Below are 12954 nucleotides of genomic sequence, written 5' to 3'. Positions count from 1 at the left end.
ACCAAGAACAGGACAGAAATTAGTCAGCATGGACAATACTACAACAAAAAATGTGTGGTATAGAAAATATCTTCATTAGATGTCAGCAGTGTGATATGTAAGCAACTAGCGTAGTTTAAGCGTTTAGTTAAATTGTGAAAGACTGGAGAGGAACAGAGTAGATATCCCTTAAAAAAGTTTGAGCACTCTAATGGCCCTCAGTATCTTCTGTGTTTTAAAAGCCACTGGAACCCTGCCAGACTGAGCAGCTGTGTGTAGAAGTAGGTAGGCCTTGTTTGTCGTTAATAAACAGATACTTGGACCCCGCTGAGCCCTGTGGTTCCTTCAGATTATATTTCTGTTCTTTAAAGCACACAAGTCAATTGGGGACGAGGACAGGCCCCTACTCCAGGAATACAGTGAAACAAAGTGTGACTACAGGGGCCTAATAAGTAATGAAACTGAGAAGGAAACTGCAGCTGCTGGAACTGTGAGTTAACTGCTCACTCAGAGAAAAATTGAAATATCTGGCTGTTTGAGGGAAACGGGCTTCTTTGATAACTCAGTGGATGACTGGCCCAACTATACTGGAACACTATGATAGCTAATGAAATACCTGATGGGAAAACAGGTGACAATTCTATGGAGTGTAATGGGGGGGCTAAAATTTTACAATCTGCTGTGTAAACTAACGGGTCCTGCTAAGATCAAGGACAAAACATTTGCTGAGATTGTGGATTAGGGAAGTGGATTGGACTGAAGAATTTATGGATCTAAAGGCAGAGGAGGCCTCGGATTACTTTAAATCAAAGCTGCAGAAGCCATCGGAAGCCTGCATCCCAAGAAAGGGGAAAAAATTCCTAGGCAGGAGTTGTAGACCAAGCTGGATGAGCAAGCATCTCAGAGAGAGAGGTGATTAAGAAAAAGCAGAAAGCATACAGGGAGTGGAAGATGGGAGGGATCAGCAAGGAAAGCTACCTTATTGAGGTCAGAACATGTAGGGATAAAGTGAGACAGGCTAAAAGTCAAGTAGAGTTGGACCTTGCAAAGGGAATTAAAACCAATAGTAAAAGGTTCTATAGCCATATAAATAAGAAGAAAACAAAGAAAGAAGAAGTGGGACCGCTAAACACTGAGGATGGAGTGGAGGTCAAGGATAATCTAGGCATGGCCCCATATCTAAACAAATACTTTGCCTCAGTCTTTAATAAGACTAAAGACGATCTTAGGGATAATGGTAGCATGACAAATGAGGATATGGAGGTAGATATTACCATATCTGAGGTAGAAGCGAAACTCGAACAGCTTAATGGGACTAAATCGGGGGGGCCCAGGTAATCTTCATCCAAGAATATTAAAGGAATTGGCAAATGAAATTGCAAGCTCATTAGCAAGAATTTTTAATGAATCTGTAAACTCAGAGGTTGTACCGTATGATTGGAGAATTGCTAACATAGTTCCTATTTTTAAGAAAGGGAAAAAAAGTGATCCGGGTAATTATAGGCCTGTTAGTTTGACATCTGTAGTGTGCAAGGTCTTGGAAAAAATTTTGAAGGAGAAAGTAGTTAAGGACATTGAGGTCAATGGTAAATGGGACAAAATACAACATGGTTTTACAAAAGGTAGATCATGCCAAACCAACCTGATCTCCTTCTTTGAGAAAGTAACAGATTTTTTTAGACAAAGGAAATGCAGTGGATCTAATTTACCTAGATTTCAGTAAGGCGTTTGATACCGTACCACATGGGGGATCATTAGTTAAATTGGAAAAGATGTGGATCAATATGAAAATTGAAAGGTGGATAAGGAATTGGTTAACAGGGAGACTACAGCGGGTCGTACTGAAAGATGAACTGTCAGGCTGGAGGGAGGTTACCAGTGGAGTTCCTCAGGGATCAGTTTTGGGACCAATCTTATTTAATCTTTTTATTACTGACCTCGGCACAAAAAGTGGGAGTGTGCTAATAAAGTTTGTGGATGATACAAAGTTGGGAGTATTGCCAATTTAGAGAGAGACTGGGATATCATACAGGAGGATCTGGATGACCTTGTAAACTGGAGTAATAGTAATAGGATGAAATTTAATAGTGAGAGGTGTAAGGTTATGCATTTAGGGATTAATAACAAGAATTTTAGTTAAAAGCTGGGGAGGCATCAATTAGAAGTAACAGAGGAGGAGAAGGATCTTGGAATATTGGTTGATCACAGGATGACTATGAGCCGCCAATGTGATATGGCCATGAAAAAAGCTAATGCAGTCTTGGGATGCATTAGGCCAGGTATTTCCAGTAGAGATAAGGAGGTTTTAGTACCGTTATACAAGGCACTGGTGAGACCTCACCTGGAATACTGTGTGCAGTTCTGGTCTCCCATGTTTAAGAAGGATGAATTCAAACTGGAACAAGTACAGAGAAGGGCTACTAGGATGATCCGAGGAATGGAAAACCTGCCTTATGAAAGGAGGTTCAAGGAGCTTGGCTTGTTTAGCCTAACTAAAAGAAGGTTGAGGGGAGATATGATTGCTCTCTATAAATATATCCGAGGGATAAATACCGGAGAGGGAGAGGAATTATTTAAGCTCAGTACCAATGTGGACACAAGAACAAATGGATATAAACTGGTTATTGGGAAGTTTAGTCTTGAAATTTAGATGAAGGTTTCTAACCGTCAGAGGAGTGAAGTTTTGGAATAGCCTTCCAAGGGAAGCAGTGGGGGCAAAAGACCTATCTGGCTTTAAGATTAAACTCGATAAGTTTATGGAGGAGATGGTATGATGGGATAACATGATTTTGGTAATTAATTGCTCTTTAAATATTCATGGTAAATAGGCCCAATGGCCTGTGATGGGATGTTAGATGGGGTGGGATCTGAGTTACTACAGAGAATTCTTTTCTGGGTATCTGGCTGGTGAATCTTGCCCATATGCTCAGGGTTTAGCTGATTGCCATATTTGGGGTCAGGAAGGAATTTTCCTCCAGGGCAGATTGGAAGAGGCCCTGGAGGATTTTCGCCTTCCTCTGTAGCATGGGACACGGGTCACTTGCTGGAGGATTCTCTGCTCCCTGAAGTCTTTAAACCATGATTTGAGGACTTCAATAGCTCAGACATAGGTGAGAGGTTTTTCGCAGGAGTGGGTGGGTGAGATTCTGTGGCCTGCGTTGTGCAGGAGGTCGGACTAGATGATCATAATGGTCCCTTCTGACCTTAATATCTAGGAATCTATGAACCCCAAAGCCATGAGTGATTTCAGAGTGTTTTTCTGCTTTTATAAACTGATTCAAGAAGAAAATTAAACAATTTCTGAATCTGGGGTTGGATTAAGGAAACTAAAAAAGCACTGTCAGTTTGGAAAGACTGTAAATAATGAATTAAGGTAGCTGTTAGTATGTGATGTTCAACATGAAGAAATCCCAAAACACCAGTTGGCCAAGGCTAATTTGACTCTAAAACATACAAAAATTGTTGAAGACAGCTATCAAAGATGCCATGGAGCTGTAACAGCATCATGTTATATGTGCAACAAATAAACTGAGGGTCACACAGAAAGCACAACAGAAAATGCTCCAAGACTGTGGGCTTTCACTGTGGGAAACAGTCTCAAAATGAAAATGATTGTTAGTTTAAGGGCACAATCTGTAGAAACTGGAAGAAATTAGGATGCATGCAGAAAATGTGCAGGTTTTGGGAAAAGCATAATCACCTCCCCACAAGAGCAATATCAGAGGATTTCAAAGTCATCAGCTGGCAGATGACAATATAGAGCTGGGGTTCTCAACCTGGGGGTAGGGACCTCTTAGGGGGTCACAAGGTTATTACATGAGGGGTCGCGAGCTGTCAGCCTCCTCCGCAAACCCCGCTTTGCCGCCAGCATTTATAATGGTGTTAAGTATATAAAAAAGTGTATTTAATTTATAAGGGGGGGTCGCACTCAGAGGCTTGCTGTGTGAAAGGGTTCACCAGTACAAAAGTTAGAGAACCACTGATATAGAATCCACAGAGAATGTTACAGTGTCACTACAATTGGTAAGACAAATGAAGTGTCATTTGGATTTCATTACAAGTGGAATGAATAAGCTCCATTTTAAACCTTAACACAGGGTCTGCTGTTCCTGTAGGATTATCACAGGCTACTGAGAGGTAAAGTTGCAGAAAATCTCACTGCTACTAAAACATATACAGGGGAAATCCTTTCTTCCCTGGGTGTTATTACAGTAAAAGTATCACTTTTTATATTAAAGATGTGCTAAACCTTTATGTTGTGAAGTGAAGGGCTGAGAGAGATTCAGCTGGTCTAGAAACACCTGAATTGTCTGCCGGCTTAACAAAACCAAATCTAACTTTATAAACTTCAGCACAAAAGAAAAATTAGATGAACTTTTGGACAAGGCAGCTGATGTCTTTCAGTGTGGTATCAGAACCTTAAAACATATGAAAGCAAAAATTTCTGCTTGAAGAAGGAGCAATTCCTAAAACTCACCAAGCTTGTCCAGTACTTTTTGCAATATAGCCAAAAGTAGAGGTGGAGCATCAGCGTTTATAGGACTCTGGAACTATTTCCAAGGAGAGACTAGAACATCACTGTAGTACCAGTAATGAAAAAGAATGTGGCTGTCCCTACCAGTAGTGATTTCAAGGTTACCACTAACCCAGTGTTGCATGAGGATCAACATCCTTTATCGCAAATAGAAGATATATTTGCCTCATTAGCTGGTGGAAAGCATTTCTCCAAGATCAACCTAGCCCAACTCTATCTACAAATGGAGATTGAACACAGTGGTAAGTACAACCTTGTGATTAACACACACAAGGGCTTATTTCAATATAACAGGCTAGTGTGTGGCTTGCTTCCAAACCAACTATTTGGCAGTGACCCAGGGACCAGGTATTACAGGGGATTCCTGGCACTTCATGTTAACTTGGATGATATATTGCTCACAGAAGCTAATGATGAACACCTTGAGAATCTCCACTTGGAAGGATGAGTGTGGCCTTAAAGCAAATAAGGGAAAATGTGAATTTTTCAAAGATTGTTACATATTGTGGCTGTACCATTGACAAAGATGGTTTGCATGAATCGCAAGATAAAGCCAAAGGCACTCCTCCGGGCACTACAACTACAAAACATGTCATGATTATGTTCCTTCCTGTGAATGATTACCTATTACTATAGGCTCTTGCCTACCATTATAACAGCGTTACATTCTCTGAATGAACTGTTACACAATAGACAGAAATGGCGTTGGTCTGCGCCAAACCAAAGCTCTGGATGAAGCCAATAAGCTTTTAGCATCTGAAAGGGTTTTACGTACCACAGTGCATCTTTGCATAAAACGTTAGCTTGTTACATTTCCCAACGTGGAATAAATGCAATAGTTTCATATGACGGAAGGTTGTACAGAAAGGCCTATTGTCTTTGCTTCTAGATCTCTAACCTCTGTCAAATGTAACTATACTGAACTTGACAGAGAAGCTTTGAGTTTTGTCTGGGGAGTTAAAAAACTTCACCAATAACTGTATGGGAAAAATTTTACTCTGAGTGCAGCCAGAGCATAACTGCTGCTTTAAAATTTTAATCCAAAGAAAGGAGTACCGGCAATGGCTGCAGCACAGTTACAGAGCTAGGTGATACCTTGGGCATTCATTGTTACAATACTGAGTTCAAAGAACCAGTGCAGATTGCTTGTCACAGCTACCATTGGCAATAGCAGATAAGGATACTGAAGTGGAACCAGAGACAGTAGATATGACTTCTGTGGTACAAACTGAACCCTTGGCAGTGACAAAGGCCATGGTGCAACACAAAACAAAAAATGATCCACTGCTAGCTGAAGTATATGACATTACAATGAATGAATGGACATATGCCTACAAACAACTCTTCCAGCTTTATTTTCTTAAAAAGAATAGTAAAGTGTACATCATGGTTCCCTAAGTTGTGGCACCAGCATGATTACTTCTATGAATCTCAAGTCATAGGTATTCCAAGAGTTACATGAAAGCCATTTGGGAATTGTCAAAATGAAAGTCCTGGGCAGGAGTTTTGTGTGGTGGTCAGGGACTGATACACAAATAGAGGAAATGGTGAAAACACAGATGAGATTGTCAATACATGCCTAAACATGCTCCTTTGCACCTGTGATAAATGAAGTGGGGGGCGGGGGGGGGGGGAAGCTCCCTTTTATGGACACCCAGTGAGCCAGTTAGCTATAAAATCCCTCTTAGTAGCTGTTCTCTACTTGCTTTACCTGTTAAAAAGCCCACAGGTAAAAGGAAAGGAGTGGGCACCTGACCAAAAGAACCAATGGGAGGGCTAGAACTTTTTAAAATTGGGGAAAAAACTTCCCTTTGTCTGTTCTGCTGTCGCTCTCCAGAGGGGACAGAGCACAGACAGGGTTGGAACTATGCTGTAAAAAGCTTTTTGTCAGGTATGGAAATCATCAAATCATACCTAAAACCTATTCATAAATCAGAAAATGTCTAGAAAGATGCAATTAAGTTTTTCTGTTTATTTCTTATTGGCTTGTGAACTCCGCTGTGCTAACCCCAAATGCTTTTGTTTTGCTTGTAACCTTTAAGCTGGACCTCAAGAAGGTTATTCTTGATGTTAATTTTGTAAATGTGTTTTTTTTAATCTAGCAAAGCCTAAGTTTCAGATGTATTTTCTTTCTTTTTGTTTTTAATAAAATTTACCGTTGTAAAGAACAGGATTGGATTTTTGGTGTCCTAAGAGGTTTGTGCATATGTTGTTTAATTAGCTGGGGGCAATGACTAATTTCCTCTGTCTTCTTTCTCAGCTGTTCCCCAGACGGTGGGTGAAAGGGCTTGAGGGTACCCCACAGGAAGGAATTCCCAAGTACACCTTCCTGGGTCCTCAGGGGTTTTGCATTTGGGTGGTGGCAGCATCTACCCATCCAAGGTCAGAGAGAAGCTGTAACCTTGGGAGTTTAATAGAAGCCTGGAGTGGCCAGTATTAATTTTTAGAATCATTGCGGGCCCTCACCTTCTGCACTCCAACTGCCAGAGTTGGGAATCAGCCTTGACAGCACCCTATGCAGTGGCAATGAATCCACATAGCCAAGGCTGGACGGTTTTTGGGACATCTATGATTGCAATAGGTGCCCATTCTAAATGGCCGGAAGTCATTCAAAACCATTCAAAATGATCTGGACAAACTGGAGAAATGGTCTGAAGTAAGTAGGATGAAATTCAATAAGGACAAATGCAAAGTACTCCACTTAGGAAGGAACAATCAGTTGCACACATACAAAATGGCAAATGATTGCCTAGGAAGGAGTACTGCAGAAAGGGATCTGGGGGATCATAGTGGACCATAAGCTAAATATGAGTTAACAGTGTAACACTGTTGCAAAAAAAGCAAACATCATTCTGTGATGTATTAGCAGGAGTGTTGTAAGCAAGACGCGAGAAGTAATTCTTCTGCTCTAGTCTGCACTGATTAGACCTCAACTGGAGTATTTTTTCCATTTCAGGAAGGATGTGGACCAACTGGAGAGTCCAGAGAAGAGAGACAAAAATGATTGAAGGTCTAGAAAACATGACCTATGAGGGAAGATTGAAAAAACTGGGTTTGTTTAGTCTGGAAAAGAGAAGACTGAGAGGGGACAGAACAGTTTAAGTACATAAAAAGTTGTTACAAGGGGGAGGGAGAAGAATTTTTGTTCTTAACCTCTGAGGATAGGACAAGAAGCAGTGGGCTTAAATTGCAGCAAGGAAGGTTTAGGTTGGACGTTAGGAAAAACTTCCTGTCAGGGTGGTTAAGCACTGGAATATGTTGCCAAGGGAGGTTGTGGAATCTCCATCATTGGAGATTTTTAAGAGCAGGTTAGACAAACGCCTGTCAGGGAGGGTCTAGATAATACTTAGTCCTGCCATGAGTGCAGGGGACTGGACTAGATGACCTCTCGAGGTCCCTTCCGGTCCTATGCTTCTATGAGTCTAAGTATTCTGTCTGAATTCAACTAGATCAACATAGATGGTATAAGTATTAAGACTATTGTTTTCATGTGTGGGAGTTCCTGAACAGACTGTGACAATAGAATGCAATTCACATCTGAAGAGTTTCAATTGTTTGTCAAAAGAAATGGTATCAAATGTCTTACATCAGTTCCTTGCCATCTTACCACAAATGGATTACTGGAAAAGTTATCCAGACATACTCAAGCAAATGAACTGTGCTATAGCTCGGATAAAAGTACCTTACAACACGAGACTGTGAATTTTCTAGTGGCCTATAGGAATGCAGTACTTGCAATTACAAAGCCGATGCCAGTGATGTTTATGGGACATAAATTATGATCTTGCTTGAACTTGTTAAAGTCTTATCTACAAGGTGATGTTCTTAAGAAACAAATGTGATCAAATAGCCTCAAATAGTCACACCCAACTGCAGTTTCATGTGGGAGAAAAAAGTCTTAGTAAGAGACTAGGGAGGTAAGTCATGGAAACCTGGAATGGTTACATGTATTTTGTCATTCTGGGGATGAGCCCATAGGGAAGGGGATGGAGACGGAGGGGAAAAGACACAAGGCTCTTGAGCTTTAAACATACTTTACCTTTCAGCAAACTGGCATCCCCATTTTCCATAAGGAACCTTTTCATTTAAGGTGTCAATACAGTGAATTAAGGTGTTTCGGTTAGCTTATACTGTTAGCTTATACTGCTGAGTTTAATGGTGGGTCTTTTGCCTTTAGAGCTTATTTTGTTAAACATCTTGGTCTTGGTGTTTAAGTTTTGTAGTACGCACTGATGTACTGCTGTTTCAGACAGTAGGTCAAAGCACATGACAGAACTTTCAGTGCATGGCAGCAGGGTCCACATGGCGATTTAGTGCTTGACAGGCTGGTGTGCTGTACATTTACACCCTGGCTAGCCTTGAAGTAAGTCTCCCTGTGGACAAGCCCGAAAGAGGCAAAGGAATACAGCCCATCAAGGTTAAATAGCATTCATGCTATGGCAGATCTCAAACCAATCACCCAAGCATGCTGTTAAAAGGGCTAGTTTACAAAAAAAACTGCTCAACAGTATCTTCATTTTCCATAAAATATGGGAAAGTGGAAATACATCGTATATAATCCCCAAACAGTAGATTATCCAATCCCACCCAGTTTGCACTGAAGCTTCTTCACCCAAATTAAGTATCAGCATTGTGCAATGTGGGTTAGAAAAAATTGAAAATAAAATATAAAAATGACCCACCAGGAGACACTTTCTCAAAAGTACACACGTCAGGCTAGAAAAATATTATAAATAATTTAGCAAAATAGTTAATCAATGTTTATATTTCTCTGCCCTAAGGGTAGGCGGATTCAATGAAAAACAGTGGATAGTATCTTAAATTCCAGTCCTGCAAACACTTATGAACATGCTTAAACTTTAAGCACTTGAATAGTCTTATCTACTTCAACAGCTTATGCTTAAAATTAGAACCATGCTTACTGAATTGGGGCTCAAATGGGGCTTCATTTGTACTGGCAAATGGAGAAAAAAGAAAAGACAATTATCTCTCTAATTCACAGAAGTTGTGGGTGAAGGCTTGGATGTTGCAGCACCTTCTGCTCATGAGGACAATGTAGACGGTATTCAAGAAGGAACAGCCTCAGCAGCTCAAGAGATGCCTGACACATCCTCAAGGAACCAGGAGGCTGTTGAGGGTGAGTCTGGGCAGGATTCAGAAGGTACAGAGTATTGTCTAATCTAAAATGTTTTATTTTAAAAATAAAGTCATGGCTGTTTGCTTTGGGTTAGCTGCACTGTTGTCTAGAAAAATTAAGTGGAGCCATATATATGCTAACGAATATATCATACATTTTAAAATGTCTTTTGTAGGTCAATTTAATTTTTAAATCATCACCACATATTGAAAATAGCTTTTATTAAGTTCTGGCTAATAAGTTAAACCCCCAGAGCTTTTTGGGGGTAGCATACTGCAATTTCCTCATGACAGGTAGCAAAATTATTTGATGGAAAAGTTACTGCCTAAAGAAAACTTCGACTTTTGTCACATGCTGTGATAAAGAATTTTTAACCTAACTGAATTTGAAAGGAGAAATCTTCTGACATGAAGCTGATGAAAAGACCAATATGCTAAAGGGGTATTTTATTATTGTTTATAAGCAATGTAATGTTTAATACAGTCATGGTACCTTTAATTTCTCATTTATCTTAAACAGTAATATAACTAAACTAGAAGGAATGGGTCATGGTTGAGCAGTCTAGAGGGGTAAATACATCTTCCATTAAAATTAGAAACAAAATAAAGTTAATGACCAGTATGTGTCCAAATCCCCTAGATGTCTTTGAAAATTTTAATCCATGAATCCAAAGTACCTCTCTTATTTCTAAAACAGGGTTTGCTTTATTCTGTAGCTACACTGTTAAACCACTGAACAGAAATATTTCCAACTGTTTGTATTTTGTCTTCCAGCTTCTTCGGCAACAACGGGATCTCAAGAAATTCTTAAGGATTCTTAAAGGTATATTGAATATTCAAGCATGCCATTTTCATTTTAACCTCCAATTTCCAAACTTTCTCAGCTATTTGCAATCAGGCCATGTTGAAACTTTGCACATAGATATTGATTGTGAATTCACATTCCATCCCCCATAAAAGAAAATGGTAAAAAATAACTTAGTTGAAGTGTCTTGAATAGCTCAAGAATCACAGTGGTTCTATTGACATCTGATTGGAGCCAGAGGAAGCATAGCTTTATTACACTATCAATGGTCTCATAATTTTTTTATCTATTTATTTAGCAAGTTTTAACAGGTTTATAAATCATTGCTATGTATATGTCAGTGACAAAATGATATTTATTACAACAGTGAGTTTTTGTTTAGAGAAATACTATGCAGTAATTCAATCCATCAAATCTCCATTTAACATGGTGCTATCCTGTTACCGAATATGCATCATTACACTCCCCAGGAGATATTGCGTCTAGTGATTTTTATTAAAATGAGTGAAATTTCTGATAATACGTTTATCCGATTCAGCTCCCACTGACTTTCAAGGGAGTTCGATCAAGCTCGTAGGAGCTGGTGGAATCCTAATTTTGTTCAAGATAATGAGTTCTTTAGATGTTGATTTAAATGGGAACAGATATTGAACCCCTGGATTATTACCTTATCAAACTGAGCTCCTCTCTTGTTATAAACACAATCAGGCCCAATATGTTCCTTTTAAGTACAGTCATTGACCAGGATCAGCTTTTCAATTTTTAGGACTCTTCAACTTGCCTTTAATACAACTCCTGAGTTTGTCTGATATCTTTCTCAGACCCAGTTCAGCAAAGTTACTGAAGCACATACCTAACTTTAATAATGTGAGTAGTTCTATTGGAGACAATGGAACTACTCATGTAGTTTGAAGAGACAAGGTGGGTGAGGGAATATCTTTAATGGGATCAACTGCTGTTGGTGAGAGGGACAAGCTTTTGTGCCACACGGAGCTCTTTTTCACGGCATACAACATGTGGTTTAAACTTAGGTGTGTGCTTACGTACCTTGCTGAATTGGCTTTCCAGAAGAAAGTGTTACCATGCCATGTGATTTTATATAGACCTAAAGGAGCATGTAAGATAGTGAAATGAATCTGCAGAAAAAACTGTCCATTGCAAGATCTTTTCCATAAGGGTTTATAAGAAAAATGTAAATGATCATAAACAGAAAAACTCTCAGCTTAGGATTCAACTCTTCCCAAAGTCATTTTCTGTCTCCCTACTAGTTTCTCAAGCAACCTTCTTCTAGCACTTCCCTAGTGGACCTGTGAAAGAAGAGGGTGAAGTTGAATAGAAATGAATTGACTGTTTACCAGGGATCTGTCACTCTCTGTGTGTGTGTGTGTGTCCTCTATCCGTTTGCTAATTTGCTCAGTCCATTTCATGGCACTATGTAATATCACTCAATACCTGTCACCATCTTGTGATTAAAAGGGCAAATATTGTTTTGTATTGTACTAATAGAGAACATAATAATATGTTCTGGTTTTTCATCTGATATGTCCCGAAAACCATTTCTGGATCATCTGAAATGTCCTGTATTTTTCCTTTCATTGATCCAAACATTTTTTAATAACTACACAATGTTTGTTCAGGACATATTGCTGTTCCAAATAGAAATTGCTCTGTACTTACCAGGAATAAAATGGTGCAGTGGAACAGGTATTCTGTTTGATGCACATGTTGGGAGTGCAGAAAAAATCTGAATGAGTGTTGACACAGGCAAAGCCGTTCTTTTGTTCAAAGTGGACACAGTGTGTCATGACAAATTCATTGAGAATACGAACCTACTGGAATTTATCCTGCAAGCCGAGAAATGTGAACATATTGTTGAATCATGAGGCGACAGCAACAACACTAGTATAGATTAAAAAAGGAAATGTATTTTTGGTTTTTACATGAAGATTTTGCAATCCTAACTACTTGTTCCCATAAAGGTGTCCCAGGTTTTGATTTTGAAAACATAGTCACCTTAATGAATGTAGAGGTAGTAACAGTATTATTTCATTTGTTAAGGAATAATAAACACACACAACTGTAAATGATCCGTTTTTGAACTAACTGCAAATTTAAAGGAAAAATTATTCTGAGCAGTAAGGGAGAGTCTGTGCATGTGGTTGTTACCAACTAGAATATGGCTGCAAATATTACTCGTTAAAATGTGCTTCTACTCCAAAAAGCAACTTTTACAAAATAGCATCATGGGGTTCCAAATGACTCCATATATAATCCTGCTTAGTTTACAAATAAAAGGATGTATTTTTCTAACTGCCAGTGCTGCAAACACAGCATGAAATCTGAAAGGCAAGCTGGGTTTTTCTGCCCCACGCATCACTAGCAATAAAGATTCTCCACTCGGGACATAGTTAACAAGATGGTAAGCTTTTTATTTTAATTGATGAAGTCATTAGCTATGGCTCTGAATAGACACTGAAAGATGTAACTTTTACAGTTACTT

The 12954-nt window shown here is 39.3% G+C and overlaps 1 protein-coding gene across 6 annotated transcripts in view; it reads left to right on the top strand.

Moving 5' to 3' along the window:
• MGARP (mitochondria localized glutamic acid rich protein) overlaps positions 1-12954 on the top strand; it is a 47147-nt gene that overhangs the window by 23016 nt on the left and 11177 nt on the right. For 2 of the 6 annotated variants that reach the window (XM_077815247.1, XM_077815246.1), the window contains exons 5-7: positions 7470-7523; positions 9516-9650; positions 10424-10472. In XM_077815247.1, coding sequence (XP_077671373.1) covers positions 7470-7523; positions 9516-9650; positions 10424-10470 — 236 coding nt within the window. In that variant the 3' untranslated portion in view covers positions 10471-10472. Of the gene's footprint in view, positions 1-7469; positions 7524-9515; positions 9675-10423; positions 10473-11722; positions 12609-12954 lie in introns of those variants that run through there. The other 4 variants (XM_077815244.1, XM_077815243.1, XM_077815245.1 and 1 more) reach the window with 3 other exon arrangements.

Source organism: Eretmochelys imbricata, chromosome 4 (genome assembly GCF_965152235.1).
Source record: "Eretmochelys imbricata isolate rEreImb1 chromosome 4, rEreImb1.hap1, whole genome shotgun sequence".
NCBI lineage: Eukaryota > Metazoa > Chordata > Testudines > Cheloniidae > Eretmochelys > Eretmochelys imbricata.
Note: the sequence above shows the minus strand (reverse complement) of the source record. Positions and strands in the feature narration are given on the sequence as shown.